Here is a 22,770-nt window from a genome sequence, read left to right as displayed (position 1 = left end):
GCAACCACTTTGGAGAACAGTCTGGCAGTCCCTCAAATGGTTAAAAAGTTGCCATATGTCCCAATAATTCTATACTTAAATACTCAAACAAAAAACTTATACATACATATTTATAGCTGTATAATGCATAATAGCCAAAAAGCAGAAACAACCCAAATGTCCATCATGCAATGGATGGATAAACAATATTTAGTATGTCCATATAATACTATATTTGGCCATACAAAGGAGTGAAGTACTAATATATGGAACAACATTAATCAGCTTTGAAAATATCTAGTGACAGAAGTTAGTAATAAAAGGCCATAACACTGTATGATTTCACGTCTATGAAATGTCCAGAATCAGTAAATCCACAGAGACCCAAAGTACAACAGTGGCTGCCTAGGGGCGGAGGTGGGATGGAAAGAGACTGCATCATTTGTGAGCATAGTAAATATGACTGAATTGTATACTTTAATTGGGTGAGTGGTATGGTACATAAATTATATCTCAAAAATGTTTTTATTAAAACATTTTTATTAAAAAATTAGGGAATATCAACATTTTTCTTACTTTTGGATCATATATAGTGAGAGAACTTTAGTTTGCACGTGAACAAAAGCCCAAACCAAAACTTGCTTTTAAAAAAGAAAATGTACCTAAAATTAATGTAACATTGTGAGTCAACCATACTTCATTAAAAAATAATAAAAAGATTTTGTAATAAAAAAGGAAATGTATTTGACTCTAACAGGGAGTCCAAGTGATGGTGCTTCAGTCATAGCTGAATATTTGGTTCATATGATATCTTCAGGAGTGTCATTTTAGGAACCTGATTCTATATTTCTCAAGTCCATTTTTCTTTTCCTTTGTGTTGGACCAGTCAGACGATGGCAAAGGTGGCCTCTAATGACTTCAAACAAATAAGTTTTACAACCTGTGATCCTTTCTCTTAGTGCCCTTTTCACAAAGACCTCAATACTTGGGTCATGGTCTACTCATTCATATACCACTCACCATTTCCCAAAGGTTAGGGTTTTTTTGTTTTGTTTTGTTTTGTTTTGTTTGAGAGAGAGAGAGAGAGAGAGAGAGACTGTCCACATGTGTATGAGCATAAATAGGCATGAGCAGGCTCCATGCCTAATGCAGAGCTGGATTTCAAGATCATGGGACCAGGACCTGAGTCAGATTCTTAACCGATTGAGCCACCCAGACTCGCCACCAAAGGCTGAAGTCTTTTGATTGGTCAAGCTGGGTCCTATTCCCACTTTCATGATAGGGCCACATAATTGTCAGGTGCACCAAAATAACATAAAAAAAGGTAACGGCAGTTTGCTAAATCAAATTATACTGAGTGGACTAAAGAGTAATATCTGCTCAATATAAGTTTTCCCCTTACAAGGATTCCAAGAAAAAGATAGCTGAAGTCAAAGAACAGAAACATTTAAAAAAAATTTTTAATGTTTAAATTTATTTTTGAGAGGGGAAAGAGTGCGAGTGAGCGAGCAGGGGAGTAACATAGAGAGGGGGAGACACAGAATCTGAAGCAGGCTCCAGGTTCCAAGCTAGCAGTCAGCATAGAGCCCGATGTGGGGCTCAAACCCACAAACTGGTAGATCATGACCTGAGCTGAAGTAACAGACACATATTTTAAAGCTTCTGTTCATACATATTGCCAAATTACTCTCCATGATGAGCCTATCAATTTTACCCCCACTCTATATATAAAGATGGAATAGTTCTATTTACATGGTTAAGTGTCATCAAGTTGAGTTTTGGTCTGTTCTTTGCTTCATTTTATTATAGCAGTCTCAAATCAGAAAATACTGTTTACAATACTGTCTTGCAACAATTATGTTTTTAGTAATATAACTAGGGGAAAAAAAAACTACAAAAACTGTCGTGTTGGTTCAGACTTGCATACCACTCAACTTGGTACTGACTGTAACAGGGACCTAAAATACTATGCCACAGGAAAGCCAAGTCCTCTACTCTCTAATAACGCCTCTACTTGATTAGCAACTTATACTTTCATTTTCGTACTTTTAAAGGTGTAAAACTTTTTAAATGAGACCTATCACAGAATGCTAATATGAACTAAAAATATGAGTTATACGGACTATAGTTAGGATAATCGAGGACTCAGGACTTCCTCTATTTAGCTTGTATCTCACTACTCATGGGATCCTAAGAATAGGGAAAAACCACTGAGTAAACAATCCTGACTTAAAGGAAGAGAATGGGAGGGAGAGGAGAGAGGAAGAAGGTAAAACGATGAGAGAGACTGGTAAGAGATGGGAAGAGAGAGCACCTGTGAATGATAGACATGATTGGAATCTGTTAGGCGTAGAAAGATCGATTTCCTTTTCTTTATTTTAAAGAGCTTCTTTCAAGTTTTTCAGACAAATTATAATGAACAAATCGAGGCCTCTCATGGATGAAATGTGCAGCTTCTTACAGTAACATACTTCTTCCCTTAGCACAGGCTCTTTCAACTTGAAAAAGTCACTCGACATGTCTTAAACTTAAATTTCTTCATTTGCAAAATGGAAGTGCTAAGAATACTTGCCTTAGTTATCTCAAAGCGTTCTGGTAAGAATGAGTTGATATTTAATGTAAAAGAACTTTATAAATTGGCAATCATTATCCAAACATTGTTATTATCACTACCACAGGAGGTATTGATTAATTTCTTTAAATATAGACTTTACTAGTTATTTGCTTATTCCAATAAAAATTTCTACTCATTTTTCTTCTCTGGTCATACACTCTTCAGAGTTTAGGTTCTACACCAATCACTAGGTTTCATAATAAAAAATCTTCCCACATTCCCAGTTAGAAACCATTACAGCAATGATTCTAGGTGTGTGTATGGCAAAGAGCCACTTATCACAGACCTTTAAAAATACAGTGCCCCTCCCCTATCACATTCTGACATAATCTTTTGGGAGATAGTCCCTCCCTCACAGTCCATTTGGTTGAGAATCAATGCCATAATGGTCATTGCTACAGACGGGAGAATGTCAGGTCCTACCTGTGTTAGGTTTGAAAAAATGTTTTGAGCCAGTATACTATTAATCCAAGGCATGGTATATAAACATATGCCATATACTATATACACTTAACAGACATTTCTTTTTTCTCTTATTAGTAGTCTTATATTTATCTAATTATCCATATTTCACTGGAGCATGAAATAAACTGTACTTTATCATGGTAATTTGCTGAAAAATTATTTGAAGTTTTTCTAATTTAAAGTCTTTACTTAAAAACTGGTAATTTTGCCCCAAGAAAGTGGAAGTACAATGATAAGCAACAAAAATATATATATAAATATTTATTTCTTTACGACGGACTTTTTAAAATCACATCCAAAGCAGCTGCAAGTATACCTAGAATACGCTAAGAGAACAAGAAAGAATAAAGAAAAATAGGAGGTAAGCTGCCATTATCACAGCAACGAACACCTACAACTAATTTTGAAATAGCTATGAATAAGACCAATTTGAATGTCCCTCCTTGTTAAATAATCTGCTTCAAGGGAGGAAAAAAGACCAACATGCTTTGAAATTTCTTAAAGAGCTATTTGAGAGAGGCAGGACATTTAAATCATTTCCCTGAAGCCTTTGTAAATTCTAAGCAGCACATAAAATTGTTAATAGTGGTGTATCATGTCTGATGTTACTAGTTTGAGTTATATTTATAACACATTATCAAACTAGCTATACTTGTGGTACGCTAAGCTATGGGTTGCATTATATACTTCATACACTGAGGACTCTAATTAATTGACACATCACAAGAAAAATAACATAACATCAATCATCAAATACTAACAATCTGCTTCATGACACTGCTTTTAGGAACAAATTAAAATAAAATATGAGACTATATAAAACAAAGCATACTTGTTTAGGCTTAAAATAGTCTCTTTCCAGTGCCAATGGAAAACAACTTTCAAATAAATTACCTTGAATTTTGTACAATGCTTAATACCCTAAACAGCATAACATACCTTCCCATCATCCCGATATGCTCCTGAAAGGTATATCTACAATTTACATCTCTGAGAGCGGCTGCTTAAATTCAAATACTGAGTTTTGATATTCTGATGCCTGAGTTTTGGTACTTTTGAGTTCAGATTTTTTCTTAAAAATCTAGCACATGCCTTTTCCTCTAATATGCCATCATTACCTCAAGTGCTCTGTTGAAGACCCAATTAAATATCATTTCAAAGACATAATAAGAATGTATTCTTAAAATGTAGTACATTTAATAAGGATCAGCTTCTAGTTTTCCAAAATGTACGAAATGAAGAGCACAAATATGTGAGACATGCCTTAATGAAAAAATAGAAATTATCTTGCCTTCATTAGGGTAGATTAGTAACTTAGAGGTCACTTTTTTTTTGAAATTCACATAACTTTATTTTTGTTATTAAAAAAATTTTTTTAATGTTTATTTTTGAAGGAGAGAGAGACAGAGTGCGAGCCAGAGAGGGGCAGAGAGAGAGACACACACACAGAATCCAAAGCAGGCTCCAGGCTCAGACTCATGCAGGGCTCGAACTCATGAGCTGTGAGATCATGACCTGAGCTGAAGTCAGATGACCAGACAAGCGACCAACTGATAGAGCCACCCAGACGCCCCATGAAATTCACACAACTTTAAAGACAAACGCAAACAGAATTTCCATATTGAACCCATCTTTATTCACATATCCTTGACTGACAAGTGATTTACTTTGGCCTTTAGCTATTGCATTAAAATATACCTCACAGGGTGTCTGGGTGACTCAGTCCTAATAGCATCTGACTCTTGATTTTGGCTCAGGTCAGGATCTCACAAATTCAAATCATGTGAAGGCCTCCATGCTTGGGATTCTCTCACTCTCTGCCCCTCCCCTGCTAATGCTTGCTCTCCCTCTCTCTCAAAATAAATAAACATTAAAAAAATAATAAAATACAGTTCACACTTGGTAAAATATGTACTCAACAAACTGTAAAATATAGATAAGAAATGTTGGGGAGAATACTCAAGAAGGAGAAATTTCTAAAGCACCTTGAATTTTTTATGTTTAAGTTCTTTTTATTTTTTTAAGCGAATTTTACACCCAAAACAGAGCTTGAATTAACAACCCCCAGATCAAGAGCCACATCAAGCCCTTAGATTTTTAAATTAGTTTTTACTCATCAAATTGATGTTTAATTCTATTTCTCCAATATGCATGTACAGATGGAATTTTTCAGATATTACAAACCTCTTGTTAAAACCAATATTATTTTTGTTTTCTTTAGCAAAGAGTAATTATTTGGTTAAGTTAGGTTCTGGATTTAGGGAATGTGAAAAATACCAAGACTCAATCTTTAATGATAGCATTTTAGAGTGGGGAAGCATTAGAAATCATCTAATCTCGCTCCACTACCAATAATTCCCCCAAGAATTACTTCAAGGACGTTTTAGAATTTATAAAACATAAATATTTCATTTTCTGCTATACTTTTGTGTTAATGACAAACTATTTCACTAAAATGAGAGAAACATTCTGCATGAACTGTAAGGATTAGAATCAGGTGCTACTTTTTTGAGATTCAATAAACAGAAGTTTCATGGGTATTTAAAATTTCCTGTCGTATGAATCTATATATATATATATATATATATATATATATATATATACACACACACACACTTACTACATACACCCACACATACACATAAATATAAAATTAAGGCTGTTAAACATGTTACTCAAATTCTCCATTAGTTGATTAGTACTTTTTTTTTCTTTAATTTTAAAATGTACTCTGTAACAGATTTTCTCAGTATGGTTATACTATCTTTTTTTTTTTTTTTAAACGTTTACTTATTTTGAGAGACAAGAGAGAGAGAGACAGCAAAAACAGAGAAGAGGAATCCCAAATAGGCTCCACACCACCAGCAAGGAGCCCGAAGCAGGGCTCTGCCTCACAAACTGTGAGATCATGACCATAACCAATCAAGAGCCGATGGATGCGTAACTGACTGAGGCACAGAGGTGCCCCACTAGGGTTACAGTATGTTAACATGATATGATTATAAGCAGGTTTACTTTATATTTTGCAGCTATGTTGTTAGACGGATAAAGGTTTATGACTGGCCTGTGTTTTGGGAGGTTTTTATCAATGAAATCTTTCTTTGGGGCCAACAACTTTAACAGGCACTCCACCAAAGAAGATAAACAGATGGCAAATAGACATATGAAAAGATGCTCCACATCATATGTCATCAAGGAAATGCAAATTAGAACAACTTACGACTAAACAGTAATTAAGAATGGTCAAAATCCGGGACAGACAATAAATGCTCACAAAGATGTGGAGCAACAGGAACTCTCAATCACTGCTGGTGAGAAATGTTACAGCCACTTTCTTACAAAACTAAACATGCTCTTACCTTAAGGCCCCGAAATCAGGCTCCTTGGTATTTACTCAAAGGAGCTAAAATCTTAGGTCCACACAAAAGCCTGCACATGGATGTTTCTAAGAGTTTTATGTGTAACTACCAAAAACTGGAAGAATCCACAATGTCCCTCAGTAGGTGGATACATCAACTGTGTTACATACAATGGTATATTATTCAGCTCTAAAAGAAATCAGCTATTAGCCTTGGGGGAAAAAACAAACAAACATAGAGGAACCTTTAATATATATTGCTAAATGAAAAAGGCCAACCTAGTAAGACTACATACTGTATGATTCCAACTATGTGACATTTTGGAAAAGGTAAAACTGGAGACAGTAATAAGAGTGAGGTTGGGGTGGGGAGGGAGGCTAAACAGGTAGAGTGCAGAGAATTTTTAGGGCAGCGAAACTGCTCTGCATGTTACTACTAAAATGGTGGCTATATGTCATTATATGTTTGTCCAAACTTACAGAATGTCTAAGACCAAGAGTAACTCTAATGTAAACTGTGGACGTTGAGTGATAATGATTCAATGGAGGTTCATCAATTGTAACAAAAGTGTCACTCAGGTGGAAGATGTTTAGGACAGGAGAGGCTATGAGGACATGCATCTGTGGCGGCAGCAGGTCTATGGGAAATCTCTTTACCTCTGCTCCATTTTGCTATAATCTAAAAATGCTCTAAAACTCTTAAAAAAAAAAAAAAACAAACTCTGCCCTATTCCTATTCTTAGTTTTAAATTAAGTGTTATCGAATACCCATCTCCTTTTTGTTAGCTTTGTCTGGCATATATTTGTTCCATCACATATCTTCAGTGTCTCTGTGTCGTTTTTTAAGGAATATTTTCCTTCTGCATATACCTGGATTTTTTCCCCCAACACTATCTTAGTGCCTCTGCCTTTTAATAAGGGAATTTAATCCATTCATATTTACTACAATGACTTAATTGTTGTATTATAATTTCATGTTTTTTCCATTTATCATGCTTCCTTTTATTTTTTCTTTTATAGTTTATTGTCAAGTTGGTTTCCATATAACACCCAGTGCTCATCCCAACAAGTACCCCTCCTCCATGCCCATCATCCTCCCACCCCCATCAACCCTCAGTTGTTCTCAGTATTCCAGAGTCTCTCATGGTTTGCCTCCCTCCCTGTCCCCAACTATTTTTCCCCTCTCCCTCCCCCATGGTCTTCTGTTAGATTTCTACTTTTTCACTTTTCTGTGAAAACATACAGTATCTGCCCTCCTCTGCCAGACTTATTTCACTTAGCATAACACCCTCAGGGTCCATCCACGTTGCTACAAATGGCCAGATTTCATTCTTTCTCATTGCCATGTAGTATTCCATTGTATAGATAAACCACATCTTCTTGATCCATTCATCAGTTGATGGACATTTAGACTCTTACATGATTTGGTTATTGTTGAAAGTTCATGCTTCCTTTAATTCCATTTAAAATTTCCTGCCTTTTGTTAGATTAATTGGATACTTTCTTCCAAGTTTTTCCTCAATCCTAATGGTTTAAAGATTATACATTATCTTTGGTAACCTAAGGTTATATATACAATATTAGCCATATTATTTAAACACACATTGTTCTATTAAAGTCCAGTATAATTTCTGCCTTAAAAAAAACAAAAACTTGAGGACAATTTTATTTCCCTATTTTTCTTCCTTTTCCCCCCATCGCAACCTCTCACACAAACATCAATATAAAATTAAAAAACAAATTTCCTTATAGAAATGAATGAATATTTAGATTTAAGCTGTTCCTTACTAATTTTTCATTTTAATTAATTTTTTCCATTTCAAAAAACTGTCATATTTGCCTTTACTTTAAAAAATTTTTATACTTAAATATTTATTTACTTAAATAATCTCTATACCCAACATGGGGTTTGAACTTACAACCCTCCTCCAAATAAGCCAGGGAGATGCTCCCTTATTTTTGCCTTTAAAACAAAAGTTAAGGTTTGGGGCGCCTAGGTGGATCAGCTGGTTGAGTGTCCAACTTCAGCTCAGGTCATGATCTCAGTTTTTTAGTTCAAGCCCCATGTCAGCTGTGCTAACACCTGACGGCCTAGAGCCTGCTTCTGATTCTGGGTCTCCCTCTCTCTCTGCCCCTCCCACACCCGTTCTCTCTCTCTCTCTCTCTCAAAAAAAAAAAATTGTAAAAAAATTAAACTAAAAGTTAAGGTTCAAATTATCATCCCACAGAACTTTGAAGATACTACTTAACTATCTTTTAATATCCAATGTTGCCAATGGAGAGTATGATACAAATCAATTGGATTTTCATTCTTTTGCTTTTCTCTGTAAAAGAGTTTAAGATTTTTCTCTTTGTCTTCAGTATTATGAAACATCACCAATACGTCTAGGTAAGAATTGTCTTTCTTTCATTTTGCTAGGCATTTAGTTGGTTCCTATCAACTTGAAGGCTTCTTTCTTCCTTCAAATTTGGGACATTTCATTCTTTCTTTGATTATGTTTCCTAATTATTCCTTTTTTCTGTTATGTCTTTCTGGAACTCTCTTAGATACATGCTGGAATTTCTGGCTCTATCCTTCGTGTATGTGTGGTCACCTAAATAGATCAAGAGAGATGTGTTTCTCCTACCAGATGCCCTCCCACCCTATGAATACACCTCAGAATCTTTACAGATTCCTTTTCCCTGGACTTTTCTCCCTACTCCCACGGCCCTGCTATCCCCTGCACAATGAACTGTACTTTACTAGAGACATGGACCTTGCAGCTCCTTCGCCACTCTATTTTTCTTTCACTCTTTCCCTATTATGTCTTTCTTAATGGTTGTCTTAATGATTTTACCATACTTTTTAAACTTGTTTTTCCTCCCCTCTCCCTCTTATAGAATACCCTTTGTTCAGTCTTACTATCTGTGCTATCCAAAATAGCAACCATTTAGCAACACATGGCTATTCACATTTAAATTGATTAAATTTTAAAGTTAAAATTCAGTTCCTCAGTTGCACTAGCCACATTTCAAGTGCTCAACAACCACTGCATTGAAGATTACAGAACATTTCCATAAGCTGAAAGTTATACAGGACATTGTTGTGTAGACAACCTACTCAACCGTTAGCTGTGCCCAGTGTTTTTAAGCTGTCTTTATTCACCCAGTCATTACACAAGTATGTTTTTTGAATATCTACTAGGTAAAGTATTTTAGGAGACAGGAATTGAACTCCTGCATGCATGTAACTTATACTGTACTCAAGAAATAAGAAAGAATAGAGTATATCAAGAGGTTCTAAATGTTCACTGAGAACAATAAATAGGGTTAGGTAGAAAAGGAGTAATGGGAATGGGAGAAGAACGGATGGACAGAAATATCTAAAAGGAGGGATGTGACCAGAGACTTGCAAAAAGTAATGAACTAAGGCATAGGGCTATCTGAGGTAAGAGAATTCCAGGCAAAAGTACTACCAAGTAAAAATGTCCTGAGACAGGAGTCAGACTGACAGGAGTGAGGGTGCAAAGGGGGAGAACAGCAGGGGATAACAATGGAGAAAAGCAAAGAACAAGATCATGTTGGGCTTCCAAAGCCACTGGAAGGACTTTGGTAACTTTAATTGGATTGCAAAAGGAAGCCAGTGGAGGGTCTTTAGTTGAGAAGATATATGATACAAATTAAATTTGGTTGCTGGGTTGATAATAGTGTAGGAAAACAAAGGCAGAAGACACACAACTTAGGAATTAACTCTAATAATTCAAGCAGATTTGAAAGTGCTAGTGTCATAAATGGTAAGAAAAGATGCAATTCTCGTTATCTCCTAAAGTTGGTGGGTTTTAGGTGGACTATTGTTCTTATTTCAAAGATAAGACTAGGGGCCCCTGAGTGGCTCAGCCGATTGAGTGTCCGACTTCAGCTCAGGTCATGATCTTACGGTTTGTGGGTTCAAGCCCCACTTGGGGCTCTGTGCTGACAGCTAGCCCAGAGCCCGGAGCCTGCTTCAGATTCTGTATCTCCCTCTCTCTCTGAGCCTCCCCTGCTCGCAGTCTCTCTCTCAAAAAAAAAAAAAAAAAAAAAAAAGATAAGACTTAATTTTCAAAGATTAACTGGTTATTTTGCATAAGAGCTTGTTCTTATTTTAGGAGTTCAAAATCCTATCATGTGTCTATAAAATTCTCTACTTTTCTTTAGCATCAACTATATTACTCATTTATTTCTTGCCTCTTACTGGTTTTTGAAGTAGGCATTTTGTCATTTATTTCACCCAGCTAACATCAGAATTCCTTTCTTTATGTGAAGAGTTTCAGTGGGGGAGTAAAATTTGCTTCCTTCAGTAAGTGTTGGAAAATACTACTAAAATTATAAGATTCCTTTCCATGTTGCCCCAAATTGTACTCAGCCTAGATTTCTCTCAGATACTAAAAATGGGAAGGGAGAGAACTTTATCTTTCTGGGGGCAGCAGCAGCGACAGTAGGGGAAAGGTCAAGTTCCTAAGGATAAAAGTTCAATAGTACTGGCTGAATACATGAACCAATAATGACAGTTCTGTGAAATGAAAAACAAGTGTCCAGTGTCAGGTGGCAGTGTGACCCATCACACCAGATTACACTGTAGTATGGTTTGGGGGCATGGATCTGACAGGTAAGCCTTGAGCCTGATTCCTCAGATCTCCCATGATTCTAAACACACGTATTTAAGAGCTTTGTTAAATAATTCACATGTCCCATGCATTCATTTGAAGTGTGTGATCCAGGGGCGCCTGGGTGGCTCAGTCAGTTAAGCATCGACTTCAGCTCAGGTCAAGATCTCGTGGTTCATAGGTTTGAGCCTCACATCAGCTCTGTGCCGACAGCTCAGAGCTTAGAGCCTGCTTCAAATTCTGTGTCTCCCTCTCTCTGCCCCTCTCCTCCTACACTTTCTCTCTTAAGATAAATAAACATTAAAAAATAAAAATGAATTTTAAAAAAATGGGTGCAGTCCATAGGTTTTTAGTATGCTCTCCAATGGTACAACCATCACCACAATCACTGTTAGAACACTGTCATCACCTTCAAATTCCATTGTACCTATTAGCAGGCTCTCCCCATTCCCTTCCAATCCTGCCTAGAGCCCTAGGCAACCACTAATTTACTTTGTCTTTACAGATTTGCCTTTCCTGCAAATTTCATGTAAATGGAATCATATACTATGTGGTCTTTGATAACTGTCCTCTTTCATTTAGCATAATGTTTTCAAAGCTTCCGTGCTAGAACATGTATTAGTGCTTCATTCTTTTTATTGCTGAATAATAATCCATTGTATGGATATATCACAGTTTCCTTGTCCGCTCATAGCACGATGATATTTGGGTTGTTTCCACTTCTGAGCTATTATGAATATTGTTCTTGTCAACATCAACATTTGTGTACAACTTTTTGAGTGGACCTCTGTTTTGCTTCTCTTGAGTGGAACTTCTGGGTATAAGTAATACTGTTTAACTTTCAGAGTCACTGCCAAACTGTTTCTCAAGCACCCACACCATTTCACAAGCCCAGCAACGTGGGAGGGTTCCAGTTTCCGCACATCCTCCCACCACTTGTTATCATCTGGCTTTTTGATTAGTCACCTTGGTAGGTTTGGAGTGTTAGCTGATTGCGGTTTGATTTACATTTCCATAACGGCTAATGATGTCAAGCATCTTTTCATGTGCTCATTGGCCATTTTTATATCTTCATCAGAGAAATATCTGTTCAAATCTTTGCCTATTTTTAAATTGGGTTAACTTTTTCAGTTTTGAGTTCTTAAATAATAGCCTAGATACCAGCCCCTTACTAAATAAATGACTTATAATTATTTCTTCCATCCTGTGGGTTGTCTTTTCACTTTTGTGACAGTATCATTTGAGGCATAATTCATGAAGTCCAATTCATCTACATTTTTCTTTTGTCATTTATGCTTTTGGTGTGGTATCTGAGACATTAACCCCAGGTCATTAAGATTTAATCCTATATTTTTTTAAGCATTTTTTATGTCTTTATTTTATTTTTGAGAGAGAGAGACAGAGAGAGAACTGGGGAGGGGCACAGAGAGGGAGACAAAGAATTCGAAGCAGGCTCCAGGCTCCGAGCTGTCAGCACAGAGCCTGACATAGGGCTTGAACCTACAGATATCAAGACCTGAGCCGAAGTCGGACACTCAACTAAGCTACTCAGGCTCCCCAATCCTGTATTTCCTTTTAAAGAGTCTTAACATAGTTTTACTTCTTTCTTTAAATCTCTGATCCATGAAGAGTACATTTTTGTGGATGATACAGGGAAGAGGTCTAGCTAGGCTCCTTCATGTGGATATGTTTCAACACCATTTGTAAAAAAAAAAAAAAAAGGCTAGTCTTTCCCACATTGAATTGCCTTAGCACCATTGTCAAAAATTAGTATATTGTAAATGTTAAGAGTTTAGTTCTGGTCTCTTAATTCTATTCCATTCCGATAATCTTTGTAAAACTCCTTCTCAATTAACTAGAGAATATTTCATGCTTACAATAATCATGACTACTCCCTATTTACAATCAGTCATATGTTTGAGAATTCTTGGACATTTGCTTATTCCATTTTCTTGACCACGGATATTATTTCTATATGCCGTAGCTGACATCCAGTGATGGGGTTGGGGGAAGGGAGAGATACCAAGTTCATCAACTGGGTATAAAATTATTCTCTTCCTGGGGCCTGGAAGCTGTAGAATTTACCTCCATGTTTTAGTCTATATACAAACCCCACTGAAGTATGCTATTTAGTAGGAGCACAGGAAACGGTTTCAAAAAGGAGTACCACGACTGTTCACCCTATTGCATCAGAGATCTATTCTTTTTTTTTTAATGTTTTATTTATTTTTGATACAGAAAGAGACAGAGCATGAGAGGGGGAGGGGCAGAGAGAGGAGGAGACACAGAACCAGAAGCAGGCTCCAGCCTCTGAGCTAGCTGTCAGCACAGAGCCTGATGCGGGGCTCGAACCCACAAACGTGAGATCTGACCTGAGCCGAAGTCGGAGGCTTAACCGACTGAGCCACCCAGGCACCCCCCAGAGATCTATTCTAATTTCAGTATTCTGTTAGAAGGATTTTTGAGGAGAAAAACCCTCCTGTACTCTCTTGGCACCATTTGAGTGATGAGTTTAGAAAAAGGAAGTCTGTGTGTATGATTCAGTCTCTCCTTTCTTTGGTATAAGCATTGCCTGAGAAAAGGATGCATTCTATTCTGCTTTCTCTACAACACAGAACTATAGTTTTGGGATTTAAAGTATTTAGGGAAAAGAGATGTACAGCAAACTTATCTCCTTACACCTAAACTATCTGCTCCATGTGAGCTATTATCAGAAAAGAAACTGACATTTTTATCTTTATTGACCTGACTTCTTTGCTCTAGTTGATTCCAAATTCCAGAAGGATAATCTCATCAGTTAAGAGGTCCCCATGAACTGATCCTACCTTAGCAATAGATGGGATTATGGCTCCAGATTTTTCTGGTTTTGCCTCTTTGGTTTGCTCTAGTTTTGTGCTCTTATAAAAATTTCTGACCCACTGATGGTACTTAACTTTTCTTACTGTTATGACCTTATTCTTCTTTTAACTTATGTCATTTCTAGAGGTCTGGTAGATGAAATAGATGCATATAACAGTTCCTCATATTTCACTCTCAAGAAACCACTAAGAAATCGAGACCAGAATACCTAAGTCACCCAAGCCAAGCTCTTTCATTTACTCCACACCACCTTGTAAGATATAGCCCTTACTCTAGAGAACTTAACAATCTTGTTACAATGGAGACACCAATTCCTACATCAAGATACTAAGCAGAACTAAAGATAGCAATATACTATAAGTAATCAATGTATAGAGAATAAGTAAGTACCCAAGAATTATAAGAAGTTACACCAGGTTATAATGAACAGTTGATTGAAAAGGAGCTTGAGATAACCCTGAAAGGAAATGTACAATTCTAATGAGAAATAAGAAGACAAACAGAGATGTTTTCGTCACAAAAATTCTGTCATAGAAAGTATACCAAGTTGATTGAGTTATAAAAGAATAGTGGGAGATAAAGCTAAGGAAGAGATCAAGTAAGAGACCCAAATAAGACCATAAAAGCCTCTGTCACTTCCATTCAAAATACAGTACAGTAGAACAGGTACTAAATCAACTGTAGATGAGTTATTTCTGAGGTAAGAGGTCCACACATAGATGATATTTTATTCTAGGTAGTGAAAGTGTCCCTCAATCATCTACTACCACATATTATATATCTATAAGCAGTAAGTACAAGTAAGCAAACCAGCATACAATAGTTTTAAATTTCAGCAGGTGTTCAATTACAATGTCTTTCATACATACCTCTGATATGAAAAGAGCCATCATCATTTCTCTCTACCACAAGATGGTCAATATGAACGGTTACCGGAGCTGGTTCAGGGGCTACTGTACTATTACGGGGACTGTCGTCCTGCAGAAAAGAGAAACCATATCAGCACATTGTTAAAATTAATGATTTCGACTTCTAATTTCTATGAAGGATCTCTTTATTATTCCCCCACAAAGACCAAAAATTCATTTCAATAAATGCTAATCGGTTCATATTACAGAGAAGACACATTCTTCAGCATGAATTAAAATCCCAGTTGCAAGATGAACACTGATCACAACACGAAAATATAAAAATACCTATTAACGTACTTTTAAATTTATTTTTGTGTTAGAGACTTGTATCTTCATTGGCATCACGGTTGCAACAGTTTCATCTTCCAAAAAATGTTGAATATTAGTAAGAGAAGATGTAAAAAACTCCGTGCTAAAGTTTTCTATATGGCATTGTAAAAACCCATTTCTTTCTGCAAGCAAAGAGTGTATTATAGCACCAGGACCCCTCTCAAATCTCAGAGTAATCTCAGGAGAGGATTTGGAATGAATTACAGATTTATGATCTGAACCTATGGGAAAAGAACACATAAAAATTATAACTTGTAGCACTATTCAAAAACTCTCGATTTGTCATTAAGACATTTTTGTCATTTTGTATGATGTTAAAGCAATTAATATCTTAAAGTTTTAATATTTATCTTTCATTTACATGGTATTTACAGTACACATACAATATACCATACACAGCCCTAATTTTTATAGACCTTCCATGGCAGTTGTTGACTTATCTATATTTTCTAATATTTTGATACCATGAAAACATATGATATGAAATAAATCTGATATGACACATACCCAAGATACTTAAAATGTCCGAGTGTATATATTTAAGGTGATTCTTGAGCCATTTCTCAAGAAGTAACAAGAACCTGAAGTTCTGTACTTTACTCATTAAAACTGGGTCCTTACAAAACTAGAAAAGTAAATGGATAAGACCTCATTAAAATGTCTCTATTAGAAGACAATTTTAAGAATGAAATTATAGCAAGGGAGATATATATATGTACACACCAGCTTATACATATATTTAAATATAGAATATATGTATTTATGCTTTGGCCTTGTTCCAAAAAAGACTTTGAGGTGGCTTACAGAACACTCAATTCAAAAACAAATTTTATCATTTCAATAAAGACTCACAGAATATATGATTTTAAAAAACAAAAGTTTTCAGGATGACCACTTAAGTGAACCTCCCCTCACAGTAACGATTTTGTTTACATTACATTACCTAGCTCCAAAAAGAATAAGAAGCAACATGTTCATGGTACAATCATATGAAAAATAAGTAAGCAACAGAAAAGGACAGAAGAAAAAAGGTAAAGGCAGTTAAGATCAATGACTCCAAATACATTATTTAGTTTTCTGTGCCATAGGTGAACCAAAAATGAACTTCCTAGCAGCAAAGAAAAAAATATGATCAGTTTCACACTTTATAGAAACAACTAATTGTTCTGAAAAAGTGAGACTATTTCAGTTATTGAAATATCAAAGTCACCACTCTGACGGGTCCTTGTAAGAAGACCTACTAATTAAATTTATGATGTTTATTGTCCCTCAGCATGAATGTAAATCCTTTAGTCTTACAGAAGTCAAATATATACATATTTGTGAGGGGGAGAGGATGTAAGAGAATAAACACCCATATTTATGCATCAAGGATAGATCTCCATACACCATTTAAAGTGGAAAGTTGTATTTATAATTTTATTTTAGGTATAGAATGATGTTTAATCAATGTTAGTAATACAAATTAACATTCAAAATAAATAAATAATATAGATACAGGAAGAGTTCAAATAAAATTCTAAAGAATTCTTTAAACAATTAAGAAGTCAGATATTTTTTAAATAAATGGTAAAAGCCACAAAGTGATAATGGTTAGTGTTCTTTCCTATATCAAGAAAAATAAGTTAATTAATTTGTCTATTTAATAATAAGAACAATTAGAAACAACTTTGTAAATGTGATTTTGTTTTGCCTTTCATCTATTTATCTATATATCGATATATCTACACACACACACACACACACACACACACACACACACACACACACAAAGAATGTAAGAGAGATACCTACTCAGTCTAAGGAGCTAAGAGCCAGAAATAATTTCAAACAAAAAGAATATTTATTTGAAGCAGAGATAAAACAAAACAAAACCGTCACTAGTCAAAACTCACTCCTCTCTTCTACCTCTTATGCCATGAATTATATTGAGGTCTTCCTACTAAAGGACTCCAAAATCTACACATTACAGAAAAACAAAAACAAACAAACCAAAAACAACTTAACAATTTTAATTGGTCATGTCAGAGTGACAGGAGATACAAACTGGAGATCAATCTTTGTTTGTATGGTTTATTCATGTTTTAAATGTTCAAGCTAAGCTAGTTTTTTCTCCTTTTCCTTTTATTCTATTTCCCCTTGCTCCTTTCTTTTCCTTTGTTTTCTTCCTTTTTGTTTTTTATTTTTAACAACCAAAGGAGTTGAAAAAATTAAGGCATTAGCAGTGACTATACAACCCATACATACAAGGCATTTCAAAATGATTTCTTCAGTAAGGAATAACATGAAACAAAATAATAGGACATGGTACTAAGTGACCATAAAAATAAGTAAAAACACCTGAGCAACTGGAAATAATTTTAAGAGTGTACAATTTGAAAAGTGTTTGGGATTGGGAATAAACGAGGTCTAGGTTTTGAAATTTTGTTTTTTTGCCCACTATGAAACCTTTCCAAATGTATATTTAGCTTCCACAACTTTGCATGCTTTTGGGATACCTGCTAACAGAAAATTCTTGATACTTAACAGTAAACTGCAAGGCCTATACATAGAAAAAAGCCAGGAGACGATTTTTTTCTATGATGGTGATTTAAAGACAAATAGCACATTTACCTGCAATTCCCAGGATGTGAGGTGATAGCATACTTATTTGATACCATGCAGGACTATGTATTTCAACATGTTATGTATCAGATATAGCATTCTGTATATATAGCAAAGAAAAATATTACAGCACAGTGACTTTTCAAAAGATTTAAAAATCTGAACAATGTCATTTTAAATGCTTGCTAAACCTATTCTAATAAGTTAATTTCTTCAAATGACTGAAAACCATGAGTGCTAACTCCATATAGACTTTGAAAAGGGGATGGTTTTATGTGGTCTCCTCTTTATACACCACATGTTTTGTTGTTCCTATCCCTCTACATCCAGATGAATGTGCTGATGTTAGAATGAAGGACCGTAAGAACATGACTCATGATTTTTCCAAACACCAAGTATCATGCCAGACTCAGGAAATGTTTGCTTACAAGCAAGATAATGAAATGTAAAATCTGACATTTATTCTACCATAGAACTAAGTTTTACATCCCAGGATTACTTTATCATTCTTTTTATACAGAAAAGAGCTCTGTTTTCTTAAACCTATTATCTCAAAGAATAGAAGACTAAAAAAGATGGCACTTTAACAAAAGAAACAAAAAGAAATTAGAGAATACATCAATACATTATATCTCTAATAACAATCAAAATACTTTATGAAAATAAGGTAATCTAAAAGAACAACTGTCTTACATTATTATAATGTAATAATAATAATTACATTACATATAATGTAATAATAATAATAAATGTAATTTCCCTTGAATTCATGTATACCAAAGACAGAACACTGAGGAGTTATATGTAAAAAACAAAACAAATTTAAATCCTATTAAAGTCTTACCTGTTGGACGATTACAAAGGTAATGCCGAAGACTGATGTTGCCTAACTGATCTGGTGTCACTTGGTCCACTTGAAGACAGATTTCCATATCTTCCCCTCGGATGTCAATTTCCCCATTAACACCAGTAATTTTAAACACCACAACTGACATCTAATAATGATTGCATAAATAATATTAGCATACCAAGTAATTCAAAACAAAATTGAAGAATTGATACAGGGAACTACTACAATCTCTACAAATACAACAGTGATCTAATATAACCAAAACTACACTTGTGACCAACAAAACATGGTTACTACAGTTCAGTGACAAACTTCAGCTTCCTTTCTTCCTATTCAGTCAAGAGATGAATTTTTTAGGTCACAAAGATCAACTAGATGTGAAATTCTTTGTGAAATTATTTTCACTGAAAGCTGAACATATTTTCTAAGTCATCTTTAAGAATATTTTACTGGGTGGGAAGGACTTAAACCAGTAACATATTTCTTTTGTAAAAAGTTCCTCAGAAGCACTGACTACCATCAACCATAAAACTTGTTTTCAAAATGTACTTAAATGGATCTACATAAAGGCCAAAAGATAAAAGATGGAAAAAGAAAGAACCTCCCTTCCTCAGTGTGGGAAAAAACCAGATTTTGAAAAATGAAATTCAGAGAAAATCAATTCCGTAAGAGAGGAAGGAAGAAGTTTCAAGAGTAGAAAGAGCAAAGTGAATCACTTACTACTATGGCAATTCACTTTACATCTTAACTTCCTAAAATCTGTACATATTTATCTGAAATAAAAGTAGTGGCACTTCTCTTCATAGAATCTCTATAAAATGATTACCAGGTCTTGATTTTCTTGAGCACCCTCTGAATTTGTACTGATGGCATCTGGAGAGGATTCACCAAAGTTCTGGAGATTTGCACTGGCATTTGCACTCTCTGTTAGGCTCTGGTAATTTGTAGTTGAGTTCTTTTTAATACCTGAAATAACAAAAAAAAAAAAACTAACAAATTAAAATCAGTTTATCCAAATGATCTAACAATGTTAAATTTATCTAACCAAAATGGGCTATGCTTCAACTCTTTATCAAGCAAAGTACTGTTTAAAAGCCAAGAAAAATTAAATTGTGGTTAGGTAGCAAATAAGAAGAACTAATGTTCACAATAACACATTGGAGATATTACAGCCCTACATGTAGTATGAAAAGAACTCAAAACCACCGAGCACAGCGCCTGCACTGCTGGGGTGGTGCCGGCGTAGCGGGCTCCTGGTCGGCCGGCTTCACCTCTCTGTGCCGTCCTTCTTTAAATCACCCCAGTCCAACCATTTAATTTCCCCTTTCAGTCCCACGCGGTGACTTCTGAAGTTAATGTCACTACAATCAATGTGATCACCCTGGGTTCCTACCTACCTGACTTAATTTTTCAGTGTGCCATATTTCATTATATCTCAAACTCGGTGGAAAAAGACAATCTTAAAAATATTGTGTGCCCATCACAGATCAATATCTTTTAAAAAATAGCATAAAAATGAACTGCTAGAAAAAGTGGATTAGAAAAGCCCAATTCATACAAAACACAGCTTGTTTTTAAATTATCACACAGTTAACCCTTGAATGTTTCTAAGATTTGTATATTTAATATGAATTATTAAACTAGTATTGCTTTACCTTTTTCCAAAAATATATGAGTATCGCTTCCATCACTTTCTAACAACTGTTCTTCCAATATCATACTGTCAAGTGAAATGGTATCCAATGAGGTCTGTGAGGGGCTTCTTTTCATGTTCTTATAAGAAACACAGAGTGGAGCCAGGTTGGGCAGGATTCGTTCCTTAGGCTTTCCACTGTTGACAAATTATTAGGAAAACATCACATAAAACCTATTCTTCATGTGTTAACTCTAATGCCATATTTTGTCAGGAGGTTTTCTGTCGAAAAACAAAATATGCCCCCCACCACATACATATGCATAAAAAATCAAAAACCCCCAAATTCCAATAGTATGTTGTTACCTTAAAGAGGACTGTGACTTAAGTGTTCTAACCGTGGGTGCTTCTTCTTGATTGATTTCTAGGTTCTCAGAGAGTGAAACTGTTTCTGGAAGCAAATCTTCAGCTTTAAAGGCTGACTCTATGGTTTCATGTCCTCTAGTAGTTAAATTATTTGAAAGTATGTTTTGATTACCTTCATTATCAAAGGACAGCAAACTTGAATCTTCTCTGTAGTTTAAGACACTATTTGAATCTGTATACAATGAAGCCTTTTTGTCACTTGTTTCTGATCCAATTTCTCCTGACCCACTTTTGCACACAATTCCACTACTTTCATCTTCACTTATTTTCCCTAAATTTTTATCTGATAAATAATCAAGAAAAGAAATACCTTTTTGCAGATTTGTATCACTAGCTGATTTAAAAAGCACAGGATCCTTTGAAGGGACATGGCTAAGGTCAACACTCATAGATCTGTTGTCTGACATGGGATTAACAGTTACACTTCTGATTTGATTTATACCACTATTAACTTGTCTCCTTTTTGAAGACAAAAATTCTCCATTTTCTGTAGGCAAATATTCAGGAACCGTTGGGCTCATACTTTCAGCAACAGGAGACTTAAGAGTATTTCCTGGATCCACTGGATGTAGCAAAAGAGCCACTTCTGCACTTTTAAGTAAAATTCCAATGCAAATGGACGTCTGACTAGGAGGAGCGCCAGTCACAGCTTCGACATCTTTCCTTAAGTTCTCCAAAAGTAGAACGAGTGACTCATGGAGGAAAAGCAAGAGCAGATACTGGTAGTGGTTGATTTGCATACTGACATGTTTACGAATGTGAACCAGGACATGCACATCTGCATCTGATGATGAAGAAGAAAATTTCAAAAATGTATCTGAAGATTTTGGACTACCATTTGTCAAGGGCTCAGAGTCCGTACTATAATACTCTTTCAAGAGCTTCTTCCGCTTCAATCGTCCAGTCAGATCACTAGATTCACTTTGTGACGTATTTAGAGATACTTGATTACAAGTCTGCAGCTCTTTTTGTGACAGTGCATATCTTGTTGGTTGGCAAATCCAGATGGAAAGAGGAAAAGAGTCTACAAAATTTATTGGTCGCCCTTTTCCACTTTTCGTCCCTTCATAATCTATCCAAAATTGAGAAAAGTACACAGCCCAAACATCTGTGGCAGCAGAAGTTTTAAGAGTGTTTTTATTCAACTTGGGAGTAATATTTCCCTTATAAACCTCATGCATTTTAGTATCTTGTTCATGAGCATGTCTCTGGAAGATTGGATGCAATAGATTAAAATTGTCACCAGATTTGGGGAAGGTAGTATACGCTTTACTGAAAAAATCACAATCTTTAAAGTCTTGAAACAAAGCTTCTAGATCAGAATGCCGACAGTTTGGACAGTGCCTTGTATTTGTGGCAATCATTTCAGAACTCTGAATAGAAACTGCATGTGGTTGATCTTGATGACATTCAGATTTCATTTCCGAAGGAATGACAAACTACAAGAGAAAAAACATTAACCTAGTCTAACTTACAAATCCATACACCCTGAAGATAAAATAATCAAGAATATAACTTAGCTCAGGAATTCTTTCTGGTATATCCCACCAAAACACTACTTTCTCATCCAGACATAATATACTAACTCTCCCCCGCCCAAATCTTTTTATTAAACCAAGTAAAAGGGACTCAACTGATTAACCACTAAGAAAAGAACTTTAAACAAAAATTAAAATTAAATCAGTATTACTAAAAGCTCACTATGCCCGAGAAATTAAAAGTCAAGTTTGGAAAAAAGAAATTTTTATTAAGATATTTTAAATCCAAGAGATGTGGAGGATGACAGATGGAATTACTGGATAGACACCATTAGAATCACTTTTCTCAGATAAAACTATTAAGAAAATAAACTTAAGTGTATAGCTCAAACAATTTACTATTTTTTTCAGAAATAATTAACCTCAGTCCTTAAAATATTCACAGCAAAGAGATCAAAGGGACTGGTTTTAAAACTGTGCATATTGAGAAAATGTAGAAATTATATAATTATATTAAAGTATAATTGAGATGTTATAAAATGTCTTTTTATATTGAACACAATAAGATTTTTTCATTTATTTTTTTTATGGTTTTTATTTATTTTTGAGAGACAGAGACAGTGCAAGCAGGGGAAGGGTCA

General features: G+C 35.2%; 1 protein-coding gene across 8 annotated transcripts in view; it reads right to left on the bottom strand.

Annotated features, from left to right (window-relative positions):
- Positions 1-22,770, bottom strand: part of UHRF1BP1L (UHRF1 binding protein 1 like) — a 106,792-nt gene that overhangs the window by 8,233 nt on the left and 75,789 nt on the right. For 4 of the 8 annotated variants that reach the window (XM_029955657.1, XM_029955659.1, XM_029955663.1 and 1 more), the window contains 6 exons: positions 20,592-22,090; positions 20,248-20,423; positions 19,419-19,558; positions 18,587-18,737; positions 15,106-15,359; positions 14,767-14,875 (listed from right to left, as the gene is read on the bottom strand). In XM_029955657.1, the coding sequence (XP_029811517.1) occupies positions 14,767-14,875; positions 15,106-15,359; positions 18,587-18,737; positions 19,419-19,558; positions 20,248-20,423; positions 20,592-22,090 (2,329 nt within the window). Of the gene's footprint in view, positions 1-7,837; positions 7,941-14,766; positions 14,876-15,105; positions 15,360-17,751; positions 17,843-18,586; positions 18,738-19,418; positions 19,559-20,247; positions 20,424-20,591; positions 22,091-22,770 lie in introns of those variants that run through there. The other 4 variants (XM_029955661.1, XM_029955658.1, XM_029955660.1 and 1 more) reach the window with 4 other exon arrangements.

The sequence above is a fragment of the Suricata suricatta genome, chromosome 10 (genome assembly GCF_006229205.1).
Source record: "Suricata suricatta isolate VVHF042 chromosome 10, meerkat_22Aug2017_6uvM2_HiC, whole genome shotgun sequence".
NCBI lineage: Eukaryota > Metazoa > Chordata > Mammalia > Carnivora > Herpestidae > Suricata > Suricata suricatta.
Note: the sequence above shows the minus strand (reverse complement) of the source record. Positions and strands in the feature narration are given on the sequence as shown.